Consider the following 22011-nt stretch of genomic DNA (forward strand, 5'->3'; position numbering starts at 1 on the left):
TCATGGAAGAGAAGAAAGTCCAAATATCTGCAAATTTGAGAAGGAATGAATCATTTCAATATTTCAGTCCTGCTCTCTGCTTCCATGTTCAGTTATATTTATATCACCGAGGCCACAGTTAAAGCTGCATTACACCGAGAGATCTTTCTTCCCACCATTGTTTAGATTATTGGAGACCTCTCTGGGTATGATGTAGTCCCGTATAATACCACCATTGAACTGACACCTTGGTCCCTGACAAAAGTGTCATGCAGGTATCAAATGCATTTAATGACACTTAAAAGGTCCAGTTAATAAACTGGGCATGGAATGTAAACTAACGAAGGATGTGACTTATGATTTTCTTGATGAACAGATTCATGTTTCTTTCTAATCATGTTTCCGAGGGCACGCCGCCATATGGATTGTTATGTCAGACAAATGAATAATCAAAACAGGACTGTATGGTTCCAAGTTTACGATCACAAGAAGAAGAGGAAATGACCAGTCCCCACATTTGATAATCAGAGCCGTTTCTGCATTTTTGCACAATACAATGACATAATACAATAATCTCATCATCACAAATTGTTGATGTAAATTTCCGATTGATTAATTGGAAACAGCTCTATTAACTAATTTACTAATGTCTAGGTAGGTTTTTGAATAACGGCTAATATATCATTATATTAGGTAATTTTCCCATTTGAGAGGGTGGCACCGGACACAGCTGTCATATTTGCATAATGAATTCAACAATGGATAAATTAACACTTTTAATAAAAACAGGTTTTATTCTTTAAGACCTTTACAGACAAACCTGTGGATCAAGAGCATGCATTAACTGTAATGCGTTTTATTGTAGTGTACGAAAATGATTCTACAAAGTGACAAACTGGGAAGCTTTTCAGTGAATCTGTGGCTGTTTTTCCTCTAAGAGTCGTACTGTAAGATAATACAGAGATGTGCAGAGTATTTTACAAAGCTTAACATCAATAATTTCACACGTCTGCATCTGAAATAAGCATTTTCGATTTTTGCGACACTACATCAATTGACTTCGTAAATAATACAGGACAGCAATTGAAGCAGCATCGTATTAACCCCTGTGGAGATGATCCCAAATACTTTCGAACCATTTCAGCTGGGCATAAAGGAATCATGAAAGGCCTCGCCACTCCCAGTGTCCCTTTGCGCACGGAATGGAACCAAAGTCTTAATATCAAAACTTCAAATAGTTCCTGTAGAACCAATGCAATGGTGACAGGGGTGGGAGGGGGAGTTCATTTACACTTTACTCACTTTCTTGCTTTCATTCTTCAACCCTCAGAAGTGTCTCTTCTCTGTTACGTCGAAAGTCAAAAGAAGGACTGAAGAGAAACTCTTTTCTTCTTTTTTTTAAAAGCAGCACATTCCCTGTGAGCTATAGAGGCTTAGAATGGTTAGACAATTTAATTGGATAAAAGGAAAAGATAAAAGAGGCCCTGACTTTGTTCCATAAATAATTGATTTCTAATGTATTTGTAGTGGCAGTGAGACGCTGTTGTTTGGGAATGGGGGATGTTGAGTGGCAGAACGCTTCAGATTTCCCTCAGTCTTTGCCTTCTTTGTTTTTTCACGCCCGTGATATTGAAGCGGCATGAAAGGCAGAGAGGGAGCACACTTGCAGCTCAATTTGATCTTACATCGTCAGAAATCAAAGATCGTGCATGTAAAAAAGAATCGCAAGGAACTTTTTTCGTGGGAGACCAAACTTTTCACACTGGGTTACTAAAGAATACAATTCTGCTGGTGCAACCCTTGCAAACCCCAGCGGCAAACCCAGCGACTATAGCTCGTATCCAAAACTAATAAAAGAACCTTTTGGGACTAAAAACTAAAGTTCTGGGCTTGGATTAAAATATCCAATATATATATATATATATATATTTATATATTTATATATTTATATATAAATATATATATTGGTAAAACCCATAACACATTTTAGATGTGCTTCTAAATGTCATAACATTAAACCACCTAATATGTGTTTGTGTTTCACAAAAACTAAGATATTTAAACTTAAGTAATAGAAATGTGGCTACAACATATTATCTTGCTTTTAGTGGGCACAGATTCTGTATATATGTTTCCACCCTCTAATAAAACATTCATTTATTGTAAAAAGGTGAGCCAAATAAAGGTACAAAGTTGTGATAACTTCTTCACACTTAATTAAAGACATAAACAATAGGTCAGCGAGTGGTTCTGCCGAACACATTAGGCGTGTAACTGCCAGCTACTGAATTCCCAGGGGCCACCCTTTGCTTAGTGTTTCATCTCTTTCCCCTCTAGGTTAATCTACTTTGTTGCTTCGGATTGCCCTCTGCGCAGGCTGACAATGCTGTGGCCTTCAGTTGCCTTGGGATGACAAGAGAAATAGCTGTCATCGCTGCATTTCAATCTCTGAATGCCTCTTTCCTAACCCCTGCCTTTAATCTCATCCCCAATGTCAGCAAATAGCAATCTGCAGAACTGCTGCGGCGATGGTAGAGGGTGGAGGAGAGGCAAGCCTGTGCCACTAAGCATTACAGCCCGGGCTGTCAGGGCCTGTGGCAGCGGTGCATGGGGGTGCTGAGTGTAGGTTACATGTTTTAGAAACAGGCTGGCAGGGGCGACATGGAGGGGTGCCAGGGAGTGAGCGTGGGGTGGCGAATGGGCTGAAAGAGAGAGAGAGGGAGGGAGAGAGGGAGAGAGAGATGGAGAGCAGGTGAATGTGTGTGTGTATGAGCAAGCAGCAGAGTATATGGACAAGCTGTGGGCTCAAAGACGTCCCCGTGTTTACAGTATATGCTGTTAATCCGTGCGCATCCGTGTGCTTGCAAAGTACGTCTGCGTTTGCGTGCATGAGCATGCGGATTCCTACTCATTCCCGAGGTCAAACGCTCACTCTCAAATGAGATCTAGCAACGTGAGTGCCCGGAAGCCTCAGCTGGGCTCGCACGGCAGCTGATCTTGCAAGCCTCAGTGGAGCTGTCTCAACGAGGCAGGATAGCAAGTGCCGAGCAAGCCGGGGGAGGAAGGGGAGGGGAGGGAGAGCAGGGAGAGGAGGGGGTTGGTGGTGGTGGTGGGGTGGGGGCGGTCTGATGGGGCAGTCACCTCACGTGAACCGCTGCCAAAGAAGTGGGCTTGTGACGCCACAAAGAGAGGCCCCCGCGCTGGCCCACTGCATCCGGCGAGAAACTAGAAAGCAGCACTGCGAGGTCAGCGGCAGCATTGGGACAAAATAATGAGAGGAAACAAGTGGCGTGGAGGATCCATGTACAACACTGAAAACAAAAAATTACTTAATGCTTTGTAAAACCGCCCCCCAAGCTAAAAATGCTGCCAAATACGATTAAGTATTGAAAACATCTTGTGACCAGTTCCAAGCTGATGACACAGCAGAAAAACTGATCTCATTCATAAAAGAACTGAATTATAGACAGTTTTAACATGAGAAAAAATAAATAATCCTGAAAGTCAAATCTACAGCCTCGCATTGACATACTGTAGGGTTTCCTTATGAAAGGCAGCCACGCTGGTTCATCCGTGGCTATTGTGTTGTATAATCTAGTCTTTTGCAGTCGTACATTATAATCCACTGTAGGTGGTATAGTGATGCATGGGCTTAAGATGAGTTGCCATGTCACCAGACTGCCTCATATTATGCCTCCCTGCCCTTGGGTGGTCTCTGACCTCCTTCCAGCAGCATTATGCCCCGCAGTCTCACAGTGACTGCACTTACATACACAAACACACGGAGTACAGCAAAGCACAACACAGTCATGGCCAACACTCAGTCACTGTGAATGGAGGAAATCCTCTGATGGGGACAGAGGAAATGGGCTCTTCACAGTAAAGGGCCTACCAGGAGTTTGTTGTGGGGACAAATGAGGGCAGCTTAGATAAAAGATGAAAATTCACACAACTGTTGCTTTTTCCAATTGTGTCCAAATCAAGTCCAGATCTTTGATTTGATTTTGTATTTGATCCAATGCTTTAATTTTTTTCAGCTATTTGATTACATGTTTAAGTTCATTTGTGCTGCCAAAATGAACAAAAAGAGATCCGTCCGCTTTACCGCCCCAATTTTTTCAGGTGTGTTTTACGTTGAATGACATGGTTGAAATGCAATACCTCCACTAGAGGGCAATACAGAGGCAAGAGTTTCAGACAACAACAAACATGGCGACAGTGGAGGACATTGTACAGGCGCCTCTTCCGCATGGTGGGCCAAGTAACACTACAGGCTTCTGCCAATTACGATTACACAAAAACAACAAAGGCGACACCACAGAACTTGGATGGGACATGTCTCAAGGAAGAACCCATTAAATCCTGATGTGGTTTCTTAAAGGGACTGTTCTCTATTGAGTGCTATTCTAGTTTCCATGTGTATTTTCATTTTAGAAAGAGAAGAATGGAGAAAATCGGATTCAAAAACGTTGATGCTTGACCTAAGTGTAGGAGTTTGTGTGTTGACCAAAACAAGATGTGAAACAGATCTAGTGAAAAAATCATTGTGAACACGAAACATGTGACTGAAACATCTGCTTCACTGTGAGAGGAAAAATAATGCCATTAAAATCAGCAGATCTGTGTCACGCGATCTCAAGACTCTACCAAACAGAAAGGTCTCAATTCTCATCATGTTTTTTTTTGCTCTAAATACTGTTCAAATTTGTGCTTTATTTGGATTGTAGTCAAACTAATGGAAACAAACTGAGCATAACGTTAGTTCAGGCAGGCCCCAAAGTCAAGCTCAGCTCACCTGACAGCTACAATAGCTGATCTCAAAGCCAGCCCACATCCATCCACGCATTCATCCTTATTTCAGCTGCTTCAGCCTGCCTACCCTGGCTGCTTCCTCTGAAAGCCATTTTGCAACCCACCTCCACCCCAGCTCCACCCTTTTTCATGCTGCGTTTGATTTATACAGTGTCATTTCTGATTTCAGTGATGCCCCCTCGGTTCCGCTCCCTTTGGGGGTCCTGCTGCGGCTCTCCCTGTCTAAAGCTTTTCATTTAGGCACATCAAAGGACAGAGAACGAGAGTGGTCATTAATGTTGAGTGACCAATACAAACAGTGGCAGGAAAAAAACATCTGACTGGCTATGGTCTGGTGCACTCTAGAGGATTTTAAAAAATGTAAGAGCCCAAAGACATTACTTCAGATTTAACAGATTTTTTATTTCATAATCGTAAAGAGGAACGAAAAGGACGAATTCATCGCTGAGAATGTGAAATTGGCTTATACAATCTGGAAGGGAGTTGAAAATTTGTCCAAAAGTTTTTATTCTCGCCTATACAAGTTTGCAACATATCAAATATTTTTTATATTTATAATTTTGAATCAGGGAGGCTATAACTGAAATTGGAATATGAATATTTTGTACACTTATCACACTTCAGGATTATTTGGACAGAATTGTCACTGACTGACCTTCAGTCATGAACGCCCCAGCAATTGTTGGAATGGAATGTTGAAAACATTTTTGATGATATAAATAACACAAGTTAACTGATGACTAATTCTAAGACATTTTAATGCTGAATTGCAACATATTATATTTCCATTCTGACTTTGAGCTGCATACTATTTGAAAGTGCTATAATTGTAAGGGTATTACCATATTTCACCTGCATATTCACTAGAGCACTTGTTTATTGTTTGTGTACATGCCGAGTGAACGCTAGAAATGAACACGTCTTTAAAGGTAAAGCTTCACACTAAATGGAAACAGTCGTCTAATTTGGGGGAGACGGCTGGCTAAAGGCGTTTGGAGACTGTGGGGGTGGATATTGGAGTGGAAGCGCAGTTGAGTTGGGGGGGGGCTCATTTTAAAGCAGCAGAAAGGTTTTACTCTGACACACATCCCACTTGTTATGACATGTAGAGGCACATCTAAAAGCAAACTCCTGAGAGGTTGCTGAGGGCGACCTCAGTAATATGCAAATCACTTCCACCAGAGTATCTTAGACAATTCACAAAGCTGTCTAAACTGGAAGCCTATTAATACATTAAGTTATGATGCTTGGTTGTGTTCTAAAGCAACAAAGGCAGCTCCACCAGTGTGCACTGTGTGAACCTAAACTTTTCTGACCCAATTACCTTAGCCGATCTGTTCCGACTCCTCTGGCCTGCACCGTTACTGGAGCTCCACTGCCGTTTGTATCTCTTCCAAGATTCCTCATGAACTTTTTATGTGAGGTGTCTCATAAATTATGAGGGCTCCTCCAGCTGACATTATGACGGAAAATGGCAAAGCCTTCCTTTTCTTCTCTCGCTCTTTTCATAAAACAAAAGCTAGCTAAAACCAGGAGGAGAGGCTTTCTCGACAGCTATGAGTCCTGTGTGGAGTACAGTACTCTCATCTGATGCGCACTGCTAATTTCCAATGACTCTCTCTCCACTGTCTGGTAATGACATTACAAAATCATTTATGCCACTGCTCAAAAACCTCTCTGTAAAATCACCCTGTATAAATATTGATTGGACATCAATATTTCACGTCCTTGTTAATTCTATACAATGGAAAACTGAAGTCTGTGATCACATGGAGGATTTCTCAACTTGTCATTTTGGTATTAAACGGGGAATAAAAACATATTCTCTGCGGCAGAATGAACTACACTGCATAAGTATCATCAACACTAATTGTAAATAATGCAAAGCATCTCATCCTTTCAATTATTCAGCCTTACGTCCTGGTTTTGGTTGACAGAAATGTCGTGATGACAAAATATCGTAAGGTCCTCTGATGCCAAGGCATCTGTAGTGCAAGCTGAGTAGCTGTGTCTTATTAGATTTCCACAAACACAGTACACCTACGCACAATCTAAGTGGATTAAATATGACGGATGATGACATTTGGAGAAAAGGCTCTTTCAGATTACTCAAATCTAATCTAGAACTCTAAATCAGGACTAATCAGTGGCTTTTCAAAAAGGCTTCAATCAGAGGGGGAATTTCTGGCTCGCGAACTGGGTTTCTCACAAGAAAAGCCTTTATTATGTATCATTTTCAGGTTTTTTACAGTTTGAGGAGCATTTGTATTTGAGAGTGCATGTCCGGTGCAATTTCTTGACTGCAGTTGCCGTAAAATGGCATAATAATGTTATGTATGTAATTTATAAGCCAGAGATGGAGTCTGATGAAAAGTTCCCCTGTGACATCACAGAGCCAGAGTGTAACATTAATTCAATTCCATTAACCCCCTCTGGACCTGTGGAAACTCACTATAGCCTTTTCAGATTAGAAGCTCATCAAAGACATTAGTGGCACCAATAAAACTTTGCTATAGGAAGACAATGATCCAGTCCAGTCGTGCACTAGAGATCGCAGCCCCACTTTGATTAATCTTGTTAATTACTAGCCTCAGGGTTTCAACAACTGCTGGCCCTCTTTCCCCCTGTACCCCGCCAAAAGAAGAAGAGGCTTTTGCGCCATCAGATTCTTTGTAATTACAAAAGTCTCATGCTCTGGGACCCATTCTCCCACAGAATTGCATATACAGTCAGAAAACATGCCAGACTAAAGTCAATTTTAACATTACTGCGGCGACTATATGTACATTATTCAGCGGGGGAGAGAGGAGGCTCTGTGGATTTGCAGAACAGCATGTGCCTGCGCTTGAACTCTCTCCTAATGAGTCCCTGCAGTCACCTCAGTTGCAGGATCCTGCTCTCATCCTCTTTCTATCTTGCAGTTAATTCAGCTGTCGCCTAGTTTAACCACAAAATGACCCTCCTCCCTCCCATCCTCGCCAGTAACAGCGAGCCGCTGTCAGCCGGGTACGCGCACGCTATCCCCAACTAGTTCTGGCTACCTCAGCTCACATATGACCCATTTCTCAACTCGCACGTCCTTGTTTAACCAGCCCTCAGCCAGTCAGCCTTATAGTTGGCAAACACTGACCATTGCATGCATGGTATGGCGCTAGAGAAGGGTTCATGCCAGGTCTACATTGCATACACATTCATGCATAGAAATTAGGCCAACGAGGCTTTAAGGGCCATTCCTCTGTAAAATTACTACACTTTGCTTAAGCCAGCAGATCCATTTGACCTATGTCTAATGTGAACCAATTAAGGTCTTTACATCAGCGCGCACCAATGGGAGGCCGAATATCCCTTAATGCCGGTTAAATACATGTTCTTGTAGCTATAATACACCTCCACGTTATCATGGTGTGCTGTGTGATTATGTGCTGATATAAAGCCTGCTCCAGAGTCCCATTGAATATATTGAGTGAGGTATCTAATGGGCACGGGAACTAATTCCAGGGCAAAGGGAATTAAAGGCTAGAGAAGCGAGAGAAGCCGAGGGATGGCACTCGCTGGCAGTAGAGGGTATGGAGGGCGGAAAAATTGAAATGAAATGTAAATGCTAAGAATCCTTGTATTTTGAATCCTATTTTGCGAAATAGTATAAAAATGTGTATTTTCTTTAATCCTGGCACTAATGTTTTTATATTTTTCAATAATAACAAAATCAGAGAAAAAAACACTGTTAAACGTAGCTAGACAATCGAAACAGGATATTATCTGCCTAGATTCTCTACTGTCATTATCATTATTACCATTACAACCCGAACAAGAGCTGCGTCTCAACCTTTGATCACACTGATTCCCAAAAGAGGTCTCAGACTTGAGACAGACTACCTTGAGGACCGCTTCCTAGACTGGTAAACATGCTGTATTTACACAGAGGAAATCAACGGATAACATGTGCCCAGAATTCGACCTAAGTTTAGTCTGTATCTTACACACCTGCATTGGGCTCAATATTCAGTCTCAATAGTGGAGCCATTTTATAAAAACATTGCTCTCATGACACAAAACTAACTTTGTGGGTCACTGGGTAGTCTAATCTAGGAAAGCGTATGCCAGTTTTATTCTATTAACCCATTATCCCTTATTGTTTTATTTAGCCTTCATCACCAGAAAGGAGGCAGGTCCGTTTAAAAGTACAACCTGCCATTCTCAAGAGTAATTGGAAGGCACAACTTTTATTCTAGTTCCACAAAATTTCACAGCGAAAGGCCATGCTGCTCTCGCCCATAAAGGCTTCATTGTAAAATTATTGTTTTTGCAACAATAGTAACCATACAAAAGCCATATATTTATGATGACTATTTTTTATCCATTTACTAGATTAAAAATTAAAACAAATTCCTATCAGTGATGGTCGATTATGGCAAAAATCTCAAGTTTGATTATTTTATCCAGATACTTTTTTAACCCAGCATTTATTGAGCTTTAAAAAGAAAGAAAAAGCATGTTGTCGCCCGTGATAACAGAATGTGTCCGCTTGACTGCCTGAGTGAGCAGGGAAGTACTACTCTTCTGTCTGCAGGAGTCTGTTCATCTCTGTCGCTCTTTGGAAAAGCTGACGATCATATTTATTTACTTATCAATAGATGGTGTTTGATCATGAAAACGGATCATTACGGTCACTTTAACTCTGATGTCCTGGCTGTGCACGTCACATGACGTATCATGTGTGTAGCAGCAGGTGAACTGAATGCGGAAAAAATGTGGACTATTATCAAAGTGTTTTCTTTTAGGCTGTCCTGGCATTGAGTTGAGTTCATACCCTGACTGTTATTCGAGAAAATACAGACGTAATGCCACAGCCACTCAGGGTGTGTGGCCCTGGTGTCATCAAGGAAAAAAATTCATAATCATAGGAGGCCGTAATCATAATTGAAATTCAATTAATCACCCAGCCCTAGAACCAATGCAATAAAGTTAATGTAATTAGAATGCCCCTTTTCATAGACACAATATACTAGCAGCATACTAGCAGCAAACAGAATTTATTCAAGTCTGGTTAGCATCCTAAAGCTAAATAATTAGAAATTAAATCACTATGACACCAGATGTAAAAAACTACATACCTGCCCGGTCACATTCCCACACAAATATTAAAAATTAAAGATTGATTAGGATGATGCATTAGATGTTTCAGTATTTGTGTTGATATCATTAAAACAAAAATACAGAAAGCAGCTCTCTCTTTTTCCGAGGCACGTTATCTTTTATCTTTAGAATTGTATTTGCTAAATCGAGTCGCGAAATATAGAATATAATAAAACGTATTGTCCCCAAAATAGACACACTCAAAAATTTGTGGTGAAAAAAAGAGCTAAATGGATAAATGGAATCCAACCATCGTTAGACAGATCAAAATTTCTTCCAATGAAAATGCTATTGCTAACAACATTTATAGAAGATGATTCTTACCAAAGAATTCCTCAGATGGAGGGTTGTCCATGTCAAACAGCATCTTCTTGGTCAGACGCTCCAGCTCGTCTTCAGGATGGGCCATAGGCGCACTGCCCTGAGGACCAGAGAAGAAATATAGTTTTGATACACAACACTGACCGAGATAACAAGGAGGATTTGTGCACTTTCATGCTCTCATTTCCACCTGACTCATGAGGGTCATTTTTGTGTTTATGCAATGTGAATGCTGCAAAAAATGAAAATAGTGTAATAATGCTTAACAAAAATACAACCAGGTTCAACTTAAACACCCAGAAGAAACCTGACTTCAATAAATCATGACAAGGCCCTGTCTCAAGGTCAAACAAAACACACTGACTGTTATTAACATGCAGTGGATAGTCTTCAGTCTGCCTTTCTCCTCTGAGATATCTGACCCTGGCTCAGGCCCCAGTGGTGTGCAGCCCAGAAGGTTGCGCATATCTGTGCAATTCAAGCATGTGGACAAAAATGTGACCCTGACTAATCCTTCTGTTTGGAAAATAATGATATGAGAAAGAAAAGAGGGGAGGAAACAGAAGAAGAAAGCTACTTTTTAAACTCCTTTTGGGTCATGGGTCAGGAGATCGTTATTTAGACATACGCTGAGCACTAAAGACTAATCTGTAAGAGATTTCAGAAGGATGACATAACTCTCTGAAGATGCCTCTTCCTTGTGAGCCTGCCCTCCTTATCATGCAGTCTCTGGCATCCGCCTGCTGTGTGTCTGCATGGAGCTGACGTGGTGTGCCTGACAGTTTCTGCCAATCATTCGCAGAACCCCAGAACACAGCTTCCCTCTCTGCCTCCCTGAGCCCCGGCTCATGGTGCGATCCCGTCACAGGTGTGCAGGTCCATTGCAAACGCATCAGAGGCCTGAAGCCGACGCGTTTCAAGCTGCGCGTCCGATCTTTTTCAGAAATCTGTGACACTTAGATGACCTTCCCTAGATCCGGGGCTGGATCTTTACAGTAGTTTTGATTTTCAATATTGTTGCGCGAGCCAAGATCTGCGTTGACCTTTGAGGTGTTCCTAATTGTGACGTCTGGGAGCTGGGTGAATGTTAGCAGCCAGTCTGGTATAGTCCTCATTTATCTGTGTCGCATAAAGGAATCAGATTTATCAATAGAGATTGAGTGAAAACTGTTTTTGTATTCAAGATGACAGAGTAGTGACAGATCCTGTCACACAACTCTTCTGCTCTCATTGATGACTGAATCACATGGACTCAATGTATGTGTCAGTCAAGGTTTCAACAACACATCTACTTACTAATTCCACAAATATCTGCTGTATGTTTGTTTGTGTAACGCAGCTCTTGCAAACCGCTCAATTTAACGGCTTCACAATTGGCTTGCATATTGGTAATGGCTAAGTAAGGTGCAGTGCCCAGTTTGGTGTGATTTGGACCCGTGGTATCTTCAATTTGATAACAATTGAATAAGGAGGCAAATGGTGCCGGCAGTGGGAAAATAGTCAGCCTGTAAACTGAGTTGAACGCGTCTACTATCCTCAGATAAACTACAGCAGTGGTCTGCAGCTGTGGGCAAAATCGCTGCCAGATCATTTAGATAATTATTTTTTGTTTATTTCACCATATCGGACTGAGACACACAGCACAGGCGCTGAATTCCGACATGGCAGCAATATTCATAGAATCACTTTTTGTTTGGCAATATGTCACTCACTTTTTTTCATTTCTTTTTATCAAGCAGAGTTAGAGAGCTTTTATTTTGAAAAGTTGTGAACTTGAGTCTGAAGATTGTGTCAATTGCTTAACAGACCTATGCATGAAACTAATGCATTAAAACATAACGGCAGTTTAGTAAAGTATTCAAACTTCACTTGAAAAGTAACAAAACAAATTCATTTTCATTTAATCAAAAACATTGACTATAAAATCGTATTAACCAGGTAGGATGAACATAAAGGTTTCTACCTTCACTCTGCACCATAGACTGTTTATAAAAAGCTCTACACACAACGTCTAGCACACAAACATTAAAAAGTGACAGTATATTGTAGAACTGTTTGAGGAGGACTCACTACTGACGATAATTCTGAAGTAGCTCCAGAGCTTGAGCACAGGACAAGAGAACAGTCCATTCAGAACAGAAAGGTCTAGAACTCACCCTGCACTAGTAATGTATAAAATTTGTATATTTTTGTTTTTAATATGTATTTAACCTGGTAATGCAATTGTATATTGTATCTGCTGTAAGAACATTCAATGGTCTACTGCGTTTATTTACAGGGACAGAGAGAACTGCTGAGCTTTACTTACTGTCCACAATGTATCAAGGAGGGTCTAAACTTTATGATGCATGACTTGTGCTCAGGCCTGGCTTGGGATGCAGCAGCCTGATAATGGAAGCCCAAACAACAGGCCTCATTAACTCTGAGGGATCGACACGTTTGACGTGCAAATCTTCCTGGTCGGCCGGATTCCCTGGATTCCCTGGCACCTTGCGCCGCCTCAGCCACTCAAGCATTAATGGCCGGGATTGTATAATGGAGGATTAGGAGGAGATGAAAGAAACATTCCTGAGTGGTTGGGTATTCCTCCTTTATCACCTCAAATCACATGACTTTTTAAAAATAATACCCAAGAATACACAGTGGTCTATACGGGTTTACATACCAAGAGTTGAATAATAATACAACAACCTGCCCAAAATCAAATATAATAAGTGCGCAAGAGTGTAAGTAAACCTCAAAGAAACACTCTTGTTCTCAACATTCTGCCCATTAAGCCAGTGTTGTGAGTTTGAGACAGTGAAGAGAATGATTTAACACTGTTAATCTTAGCTCCACATCAAAAGCACATTGGAGAGGGAATGAAATGCTGCTATTACCAGAAACAGACTTTTGAGTTTAAGCTTCATTTATACCTTATCCACTTTTTGACACCCCGCAGCAGTGCACTGCCAGAGAGTTTAAAGCACCTTGTTAAGGAGTCTTTTGTGACAGCACAGAATAATTTTTCACTTGAATAAGAGAAAGAAATTGCTTCCCTGCATGCTTTATGATTGCTTGGCAGTTCCTCTTCAGCTTTTCAGAGGCAACAATAGCAGCCATACAGCGGCTATACATGTACGTGCCGCAGACATGACTTTTCAGTTATGTCTGGCTCAATAAATTGTTTGCCGACGCCCTCAGGACCCTCAGACGTGGTTTCATTGAAGCTGGAGCTTAAATTCAGTGACTGGGTTAACAGCTGCACCTATTTCCCACTGCCCCCCCCCCCCCCCCCTACATCGAGGCTTATAGTTTCAGGTCATCTGCTCTCTGCTTTTTAATGGCAGAAAGCCTTTCAGTTGTAATACCCCTGAAAGTCATGCTGATGGGCCATGATAGGGTTGTCGGAGCGTTGTTTAAGGCCTGACCACTTACAATCCAAAAACAACGGAAACATGTGGAAGGCACCATCGTGCTGTACCTGATCCAGCATGAAAGGTGAACACAATCGGAGATCTGATCGCAGCGTGACTGCCACATCTACGAATAAAGCTGTGTGCGCCACCCACTGTGGAATTGGCATTGTGTCAGAAGTGATTAAGTGAGGAGTGGAGGGTGAGCGCGGGCAGAAGGGGCTCGGTGCAGCGCTCTCACCTGATGCCCTGACAACATCATGTCCTGCTAAGAGCCAAACCTCAGGCTCTGTGTCTCCTGCCTCCACCGCAGCGATAGAGAGTGAACAGGAGAGACAAATGTTCTCAGGGCATCTGATCTACACCTTTGTTAGTGGAGGAGGAACAAAGGAGCGCAGGCGAGCAGGAAGCTGGAACTATTTGCATAGCATCACCCACCATGTGCAGAACAATGGGAATGCACAGATTTGCAGGTGGAATAATAGTGGGACAGGTCAACTCTGCTATACACAAAACAGATGACTTAAGTTATACATCCACATGATACGAACATTGTGTCTTTGTGTACATAGAAATGCAGCTGACATAATCAATACTTCTCTTTTTTTAAATAAGAAGCAGTATATACACTGAGTTGCCCGTTTATAAGGTATATCTGAAATTCATGCAGGAAAAAACTATTAACACGCCAAAAAAGATCCCATCTTTTTGAAGGTTATAATGTTTGGTTCACATGAAGGTGTTAGAGACAACATTCAGATGCATTGCAACTCAACAGTACCTTCATAAGGCTTACGATTTACTGCAGGGTTTATAGCTATGTGTACCTAATAAAATTAAAGCTGGGTACATATTTTCATCTATAGTTCTTTTGATGTATTTTTCGCTGCATTTGTGATGTTGAACAAGACGCACCACGAAAAAAACTCAGAAAAGTTAATTCCTCTACATTCAATGGGAAAGTAGTCAATTTTCATTTTAAAGCGAGGAACCCACTTTTAAATAACCTGTGTATAATATTGGCGTAAAAGAGCTTCAACTATCTATGTGACTCTGTCGTTATAAGAATCAGTCATTACATTACATTACATGTCATTTAGCTGACGCTTTTATCCAAAGCGACTTACATTTTTAGAACACTCATCATTTATGAGGGGCCATTTAGGGGTTCAGTATCTTACCAAGGACACTAAGGCATGCAGATGGGATAGAGTGGGATTCGAACCGGCAACCTTCTTGTTGCAGAGCACCCGCTCTCCCCACAAGTCATGATTAGAATCACTGCAACGTACTGAGTACTGTCAGCACAGGATGAGTAAATATAGTCCAGGCTACCCTCTGTTTCTCAAGCTTATGTGAATACACTTTCACATTCAGCATTTCCTTCATCAGCCTTTCTGAAAAAACGTGCTTCCCCAATTTTCTTTGAATTTTTCTGAGACAAATCGGTTTCACAACACATTTGAGGAACGGTTAATGAACTCTGATTCTGACAAAGCTAAACAAAGACTACTCTGTAAGTACAGCTCCCATGAATACAAATAAAAGCAGCAGTGCAGGCTCTCCGACTTTAATCCTCTACAATGTTATAATAACTGACAAGGTTACACTTAATCAACAAATCTATAATGTTGAAGAAGGGAAACATATACATAACATATAACTTAGGCTATGCAGGGCTGTTTTCTCTTTGTCCAAGAGCTGCAATATCACTCTGGTTTACATTTTTATTGCCCAAAAAGAGGAGAGAATTGTTTGAAGAATCATGAGCTGCATCTTTTTATTTAGGCCAGTCCTTTTTTATGCAGGGTTCAAAAGCAATGTGCAAAGACAATGAGATTGAGAGCCGCTGCACAAACAGCACAAACCACTGAGCTGAAAGTGATAACCAGAAGGGGGAAAGTAAAAGCACTGTGGAGCGAGCACAGTGAAAGACAACCGCAAAACAGCACTAATCTGTGCCTCTAAACCTGCACTCATCTATCTATCAGTAAGCTTTACTTCCTGTGAACGCAACATTCCACCTTCCACCAAAAACAATTGTCTTCCTTTTTACAATAGCTTTTGCATTTCCTGCACGATCAGCACAAACTGCAGGAAGACAATCACTCACGGGCATATTTATCCACAGATTAAATGATGATGGACTTTACAATACAAAATGCTCTTTAGTGTCAATGGAACAGCGGCTTTAACTCAGGCTTGTAAAAAGAGAGAAGCTTTAGTCAGCTCACAATCTGACATTCTGCCTTTTGTCTCCTTAAATCACAATGGTTTAATTGGAAATGGACACAGAGCCTTTTAAAGGGAAATGGCTTATTAATAATAATATCAGTAATGAACACAACAAGAGCAAATGGACCATTGCATTAGGTACGGTTCATGATGAACATTTTTGTATTCGATTTGGGGGGAAAAAAGCATCTATTGCCACAACACTAAACGAGTGATTATAGCAGCTTAGGCGACCAAAACAATGAAAGGATTGCTGGATCAGCCACACTATCCTTACACTGAGTTACTGTGTTTGCGTGTGTGTGTGTTTTGAGCAGAGGGGGTTACAGTATGTCGTGTATCTAGAATCATACATATGGGTTTAACACTCTAAGATGCTTTCTTTTTTAAATGAGTGTATGAGGCATCTGTTTAAAGAGGAAGGCTCTATTTGATTCACAGCACACAGTGATAAAGTGCAGAGACAGATATTATTTGTGACATGGTGACACAGCATTGCTTTTTAATGGAAACCTGAGTATTGTGATTCATTCACAAGATTGAGTGGACAGAACTGAGAGTTATGGACAACTGCTTATACTGCTTGTAACACAGTTGGTTTCCCACTTCATAGCCAAGAGCTTTGTCGGGACAAAACATTTTTTTTGTGGATCTGTGCTTTGTCATTCTTCTGGCAGCTGCATGTTTAATTGAAGAACGTGTTAAGTCTGTGAGAGGAATCACATGTGAGTGGCTTTATGTAATCCAGTAGATGAATTTTCTGCTCGCAATGTTAAACAGGTTATGAGTAATCTGTAATGCATTACATTTGGAGAAGAAGCATCGCTGCGCTGCAAATTAAGCTCAAGGCCACCTTTTGAGGAGGAACAGATAAAGTATACATTCTCTCCAAACAAAATAGGTCATGCTGTTTCAGCTCCAATTAAATGCTGGGGAAAAAAATAGCAGGCAACTGTAGAGCAGCTGTGTACAGAGCAGCCAGCGATAATTAAAAATTAACCTTTTCCATAATTGACATTTTCCACAGCCATTCAAATCTCTGGCTGTAAAGTGAATTCATTTAAAGGGATGAACATCAGAGCGCTCACCGACATGTAATGTATGTAGAGGGGCCTCTCAATGTTTGTAAGATTGTGCGTGAGTAAAATCTAGGTCATCTGTTAGGAACTGACACATCCCCCTGCAAACAGATATTTGAAAATCTGAGAGTGTAGAGAGGGGTGCCACAAGCAATCTGGAAAAAAAAAAAAAAAAACTAACAAAAAAAGAAAAATACAACAACAACAAATGACAGCACAAATTGTTGGAACAGAGATGGAACTTATTTGGCATCTCTTTGTGTACTATTACAATCCTGTGAATGTAGCAAACACTACATTACACAGGATGCAGTTGTCCATGCCATTTCCTCACGCGGTTACACAGATCTATATTTAAACACGTGCGGTGGACATAATGAAGATTCATGCAGGTTATGTCTTCAAATCGATGTATTGGCAACCTGCACTTCCCTTTTGTAATACACAGTGTTGTCGATCTCCTGTGTAATTTTGCCTCCGAGGCAAACCATGATATATCACTCTGCTTTCCACCTAAACGGCCACGTGGTTTATCTGAATGACACCCTGGAGGATATCTCCTGACCAAACACTACCGCTAAATTGCTGGACTGGAGAATACAAAAATCCGGATCCACAGACGCTTTCCTGATGAGAGAAAATGTTTAGAAAGTGCACACGTTTCATGGAGTCGGAGCCAGGGGCGGATGAGAGTTCTTCTGTGGACAGATGTGGAGGTTAGGAGGGCGGAGAGAGATCCGACCTCAGCAGCACTCAACACAAAACAGAGGAGACTAGTTTGTGGGCGAAGAGGTGTCCACACTGACAGGAGACCATATCCAGGAGGAGCCAGCAGGGGCCACTATTTATGCAGGTACTTTAGGCGGCCTGGTTTCTGACTGAACCAGATGACTATTTCTTCCTGTAAATTGTGATTAGTGAGCTAAATGCTTGAATCAACACACAAGCCCAAGAGTGTCAGTCATGTGACTAGTGCTTTTCTTCATTTACCAAAAGTAAATTCATAAAACACTTTTTTTAACGTAACTTTGCTTTTTTACTCTCACTAAAATGTTTAACTACTTGAAAGTGAACTGTCTTAAATAAGTAAGCAACGCTGCTGGAATACAGGCACTTTATAAAGGAATTTCTGGTTTTCATGTGACATTCAGTGGATTAGGAGAGGTCATCCAACTCTCACCCTGCACACCAGAGCATCCTCAATTTACTGTTTTTATGAAGGCAGAATAATCTCAATATACTGCAGGACTATGGCCTACGGGCCAGCGAGGAGAGGTGCACAACAACAGAGCACACAAACTGCTCTCAGACATTTTAGATTGCTGGAGCTCACTGAACTGCAATGACAGTTATCGATCCAGCCAGTTATTTACCAGCCGTGCTGCTAGTCTCAGAGGGGGCCGGCTGAGGCTGGGGTGGCAGGGGCTACTATTTATGAGCGGTTATGTGACAAACACTTCTGATATACTGAGGGTTACCACTGACCGGATGAACCGGCCAATCAACAGCTAATAAAAAAGAATGCGGTGAAAAGCACTTTACCTCGAAGTGAGACCAAAAATTAAGATAAATCAAAGCCTTAAACTGATCTTTATCTCATGATTAGTCAGTTCACATTGCCAGGTTTGGTTGATAATTACAGGTTAACGCTCTATACATCGAAACCCTTTGGTGTTGAAGTTTGGCATCTGTGTATGTATACACTTGAGATTAATGCTGGGAAACAGAACTGGGGTATTTCTCGGGAATGCTCACCATCAACTTCTGCCCTCTCCCAAAGAAAACACTCATGGGAACCTGCATGGGTTTTTTAACATTTGTTTGTTAGCAGTCCAGCTGTGTGATTAAATACCATTTAGAATGACTGAAGTGAAGGTCAACATCTGTAATCTAAACAACAGCAAATGTGATGTAGGAGTTAGGACTCATAAAGGACAGACATCCCTCATACCTTCTTTCTAGCATGAAGTGACGAGATGTCCGTGTGTCTTTCTGTCATGAAATAACATGCCTACAATCCATCCATCCTTCCATCACAAAGTGACATGAGGTTCATCTGTCCATCCTTCCTTCCACATTAAAGTGATGACATCCATCCATCCAGCCATCCTTCCTTCCTTCCTTCCTTCCCCCTCCCTCTCCCTCTCTCTATACCTCTTTCTTTGTTCCCACTCTAGAGAAATGAGACCTCACTTTCGCAATGAAACAGTCAAACAACACTTATATAGACAGTTCAGCACATTGAATCTACCTCTGTGTATGAAAGGTGCTCTATAAAGCCTTGCCTAATGACACCTCGCTTTCTGTTAGCTACTGCGCATGATCCTATTAAAAGTGTTATTTAATTATCTGCGTCCGCTTACAATTTTTTTTTTTACATTTTTGTGGGTCGGCACTCATCATTTTTGATTTAGCGTCTTGTAAACAGACAGAGGTCTGTTTACATTCTTAATTGTACAAGCTTTACTATGCTCACTGGCTCATTGCCACTACCAACTTTCAAATAGCCTGAAACCACTGGCAGAAACATGTGTTGTGCAGTGCAAACAAAATCTGCTCATCAAAAACATGGCCCATAAAACTACAAGTGGCTCATAAATTCCACAGTGTACCTTTAATATTCCAACCATTGTTTTTTTTATAACAAACAGTAAATCTGGATAAATCTGGTGTTCACTGTATGAGTTTGTCATTAATACTAATAAATCATTTAAAACCTCAATTAAATTGTAATTCATTAATTAATGTAGCAGTCCACATTATGGTTTTGCTGTAGAAAGCCCCTTTAAATAAGTAAATACATAATAATAATAATAAATGTGACCCTTTTCCTGTACCTGAACATAATTCTGTAGAAAAATAACTAATATAACTTTAAAAATATTTGTAGGGACCTATCATGTTCATCAATCACCTAATCACATATTTAGCAATGCTGCGAATGCGCCTGTTTCCCATAATGGGACTGATTACTTTTTCTGTCGCTTGCAGCTACATTTGCCTTAGAGATTTGTCACAGCTCGAGGCCTGGAAGTAGCTACTGGAAGGAAATGTTTCTGACACGTGGGCATGAGAAAGTGAAACATAGGGAGATCCATGTTCCATCACTGACCTCAAGGTTCGGCTCTAGTGAGCTGACCTTTAGTGTGCGAGGCGTTCGGTAACCAGATCGTGATTGGACCCACCACGAAACATCATGTCAAACAAGTGTGTGGTTGTAGGCACTGCAATAATTACAAACACTTGCTTGTAACCGTGCAATGCGAGAGGGATGCATCACAGATCACTGTCACATAATGATCAACAAAGTTATAAGTCAGTCAGCTGATACGTGCTGGTGGGATTTATATTACAAATAACACGTGCAACGATGGTGAGACGATCTAACCTCCTCATGTTGTGTTTTCTGTAGCATGTGACAGGGTCTCTGCATGGATTCCTGTTTACATAACCATAGTATATTTACACTATCCACATAATCTACCTTTGTTGCTAATTTTAGTAAATACAGTGCGGTATGACTTAAACACCTCGTCGATTTCACAGACTTGTCTCAAAACATCAACAACAAATTGTCATGTACATCCCTACCTGATGTCTGCTGCAGCTTTAAGTCAAATACATGCCTATGATCTTAATGAATTTAGAAGTCTGGTTGTGTTTACTGTGTTCATAAAAGGAGTTGACTTGAATGACCCATTGCTGTGGTTTTCACACCAATAATAATAACAACACAAGCCTTCATTCCTCAAGACATGTGTTAATGGTGGAGGTGGGGGTGTCCACATTCAACACATTTCTTAGACCTCGTGGTTTCCAAAAAAAGGGTTTGAGTGAGTACCTGACTGCAAACAGAAGGGCACCTCACAGCACCTACATGAATATCATCCACCTCTGATGTCAAGACTTCAACCTCACATGTTCTGTTTGTGTCATTATTACATACACAAAGGAGATACTGGGTTAATATGCAGTATCATCTCAAATATGTAGTATCTCTGCTTCAGTTAAACGGTTCACCTCAGGTGAAAGACTGAGAGAATGAATCACGATGTGATTGAAAGTGCAAATCAGCTCTGATTTGTGCTTCTTTCTGTTATCTTATTTTCTTAAGCAGTATATGAAGATAAACAGAGTGTTGCAAAGTCAATCACCCACAGGTGTAAGTAAAGTACTCATACTTAGATGTGAGTGGGTGTCCTTTTTTATTCCTAAATCATGACTCATTTTGTTTTTAATTGCACTGTGGAGACAATATCACTGAGATATAACTGCAAGGAATGTGTTCTAATTATATTTTCAGGTTCACTGCTTGCACACCCACATAGACACTCGCATGCACACACACAAGCACACACAAGCGCCACTGTACACAAATTTGGCATACAGAAATTGCTATAACGAAACACAGTGACATTTGAATAGCAAATTAACCAATATGCTTAGGTAGAGAATTAAGATGTTTTTCTACTGTGGTTTAGCAGAAATAGAAGTAGCTTTAAGAAATTGTAAAGAACTATTCTTTCTCATTTAGCCAGAGGGACATTTTGTAGATTGTTGGTTTGTAAAGGGAAGCAAGCAAAAACATGCAAAAGAGAATTCAATTGAATATTGCAATGGTGCAAATAATTAAAGGAAAATAGATCAGTGTGTCAGAGAAATATAGTAAAATATATAACAAATAAAAAAAAAATACAGTTTTTGTGAGTCAATATTTGGTTTAAAATGAGTTTGTTTTGTAGAACAAAATGTAATGTGTTTCATGGTGCATCTATACACAGGGAGAAGATCACAGCATTATGGATAATATCTTCATCTTGTTGGAGCCCAAGGCTCTCACTTTGTAGTTACACGTGGTAAAGCTGCACCAGGAGAAGAATTCACTCTGGAAATCTAAAGCAGAGCTGGTAATCCTGCACCCAGACATCCGGCTTTTTTTAGGAGCCACACACAGCTCTAGAGTTTGGAGAAGCTAGGGTCAGTCTCCTGAGGTGAAGGCGTCGTATTTGATGTAAAGATCGCAAGAGTTCACACCTGATTGTCTTTCAAGGCAT

The 22011-nt window shown here is 40.9% G+C and overlaps 1 protein-coding gene across 3 annotated transcripts in view; it reads right to left on the bottom strand.

Moving 5' to 3' along the window:
- The window catches only part of lpp (LIM domain containing preferred translocation partner in lipoma), a 145069-nt gene that overhangs the window by 31898 nt on the left and 91160 nt on the right, over nucleotides 1-22011 (bottom strand). For all 3 annotated transcript variants that reach the window (XR_009921934.1, XM_062395293.1, XM_062395295.1), the window contains one exon: nucleotides 10252-10348. Coding sequence is in view for 2 of the 3 variants with exons in the window: in XM_062395293.1 (XP_062251277.1) it covers nucleotides 10252-10348 (97 nt within the window). In the remaining variant the exon portion in view is untranslated. The remainder of the gene's footprint in view (nucleotides 1-10251; nucleotides 10349-22011) is intronic.

The sequence above is a fragment of the Platichthys flesus genome, chromosome 9, assembly GCF_949316205.1.
Source record: "Platichthys flesus chromosome 9, fPlaFle2.1, whole genome shotgun sequence".
Lineage (NCBI taxonomy): Eukaryota > Metazoa > Chordata > Actinopteri > Pleuronectiformes > Pleuronectidae > Platichthys > Platichthys flesus.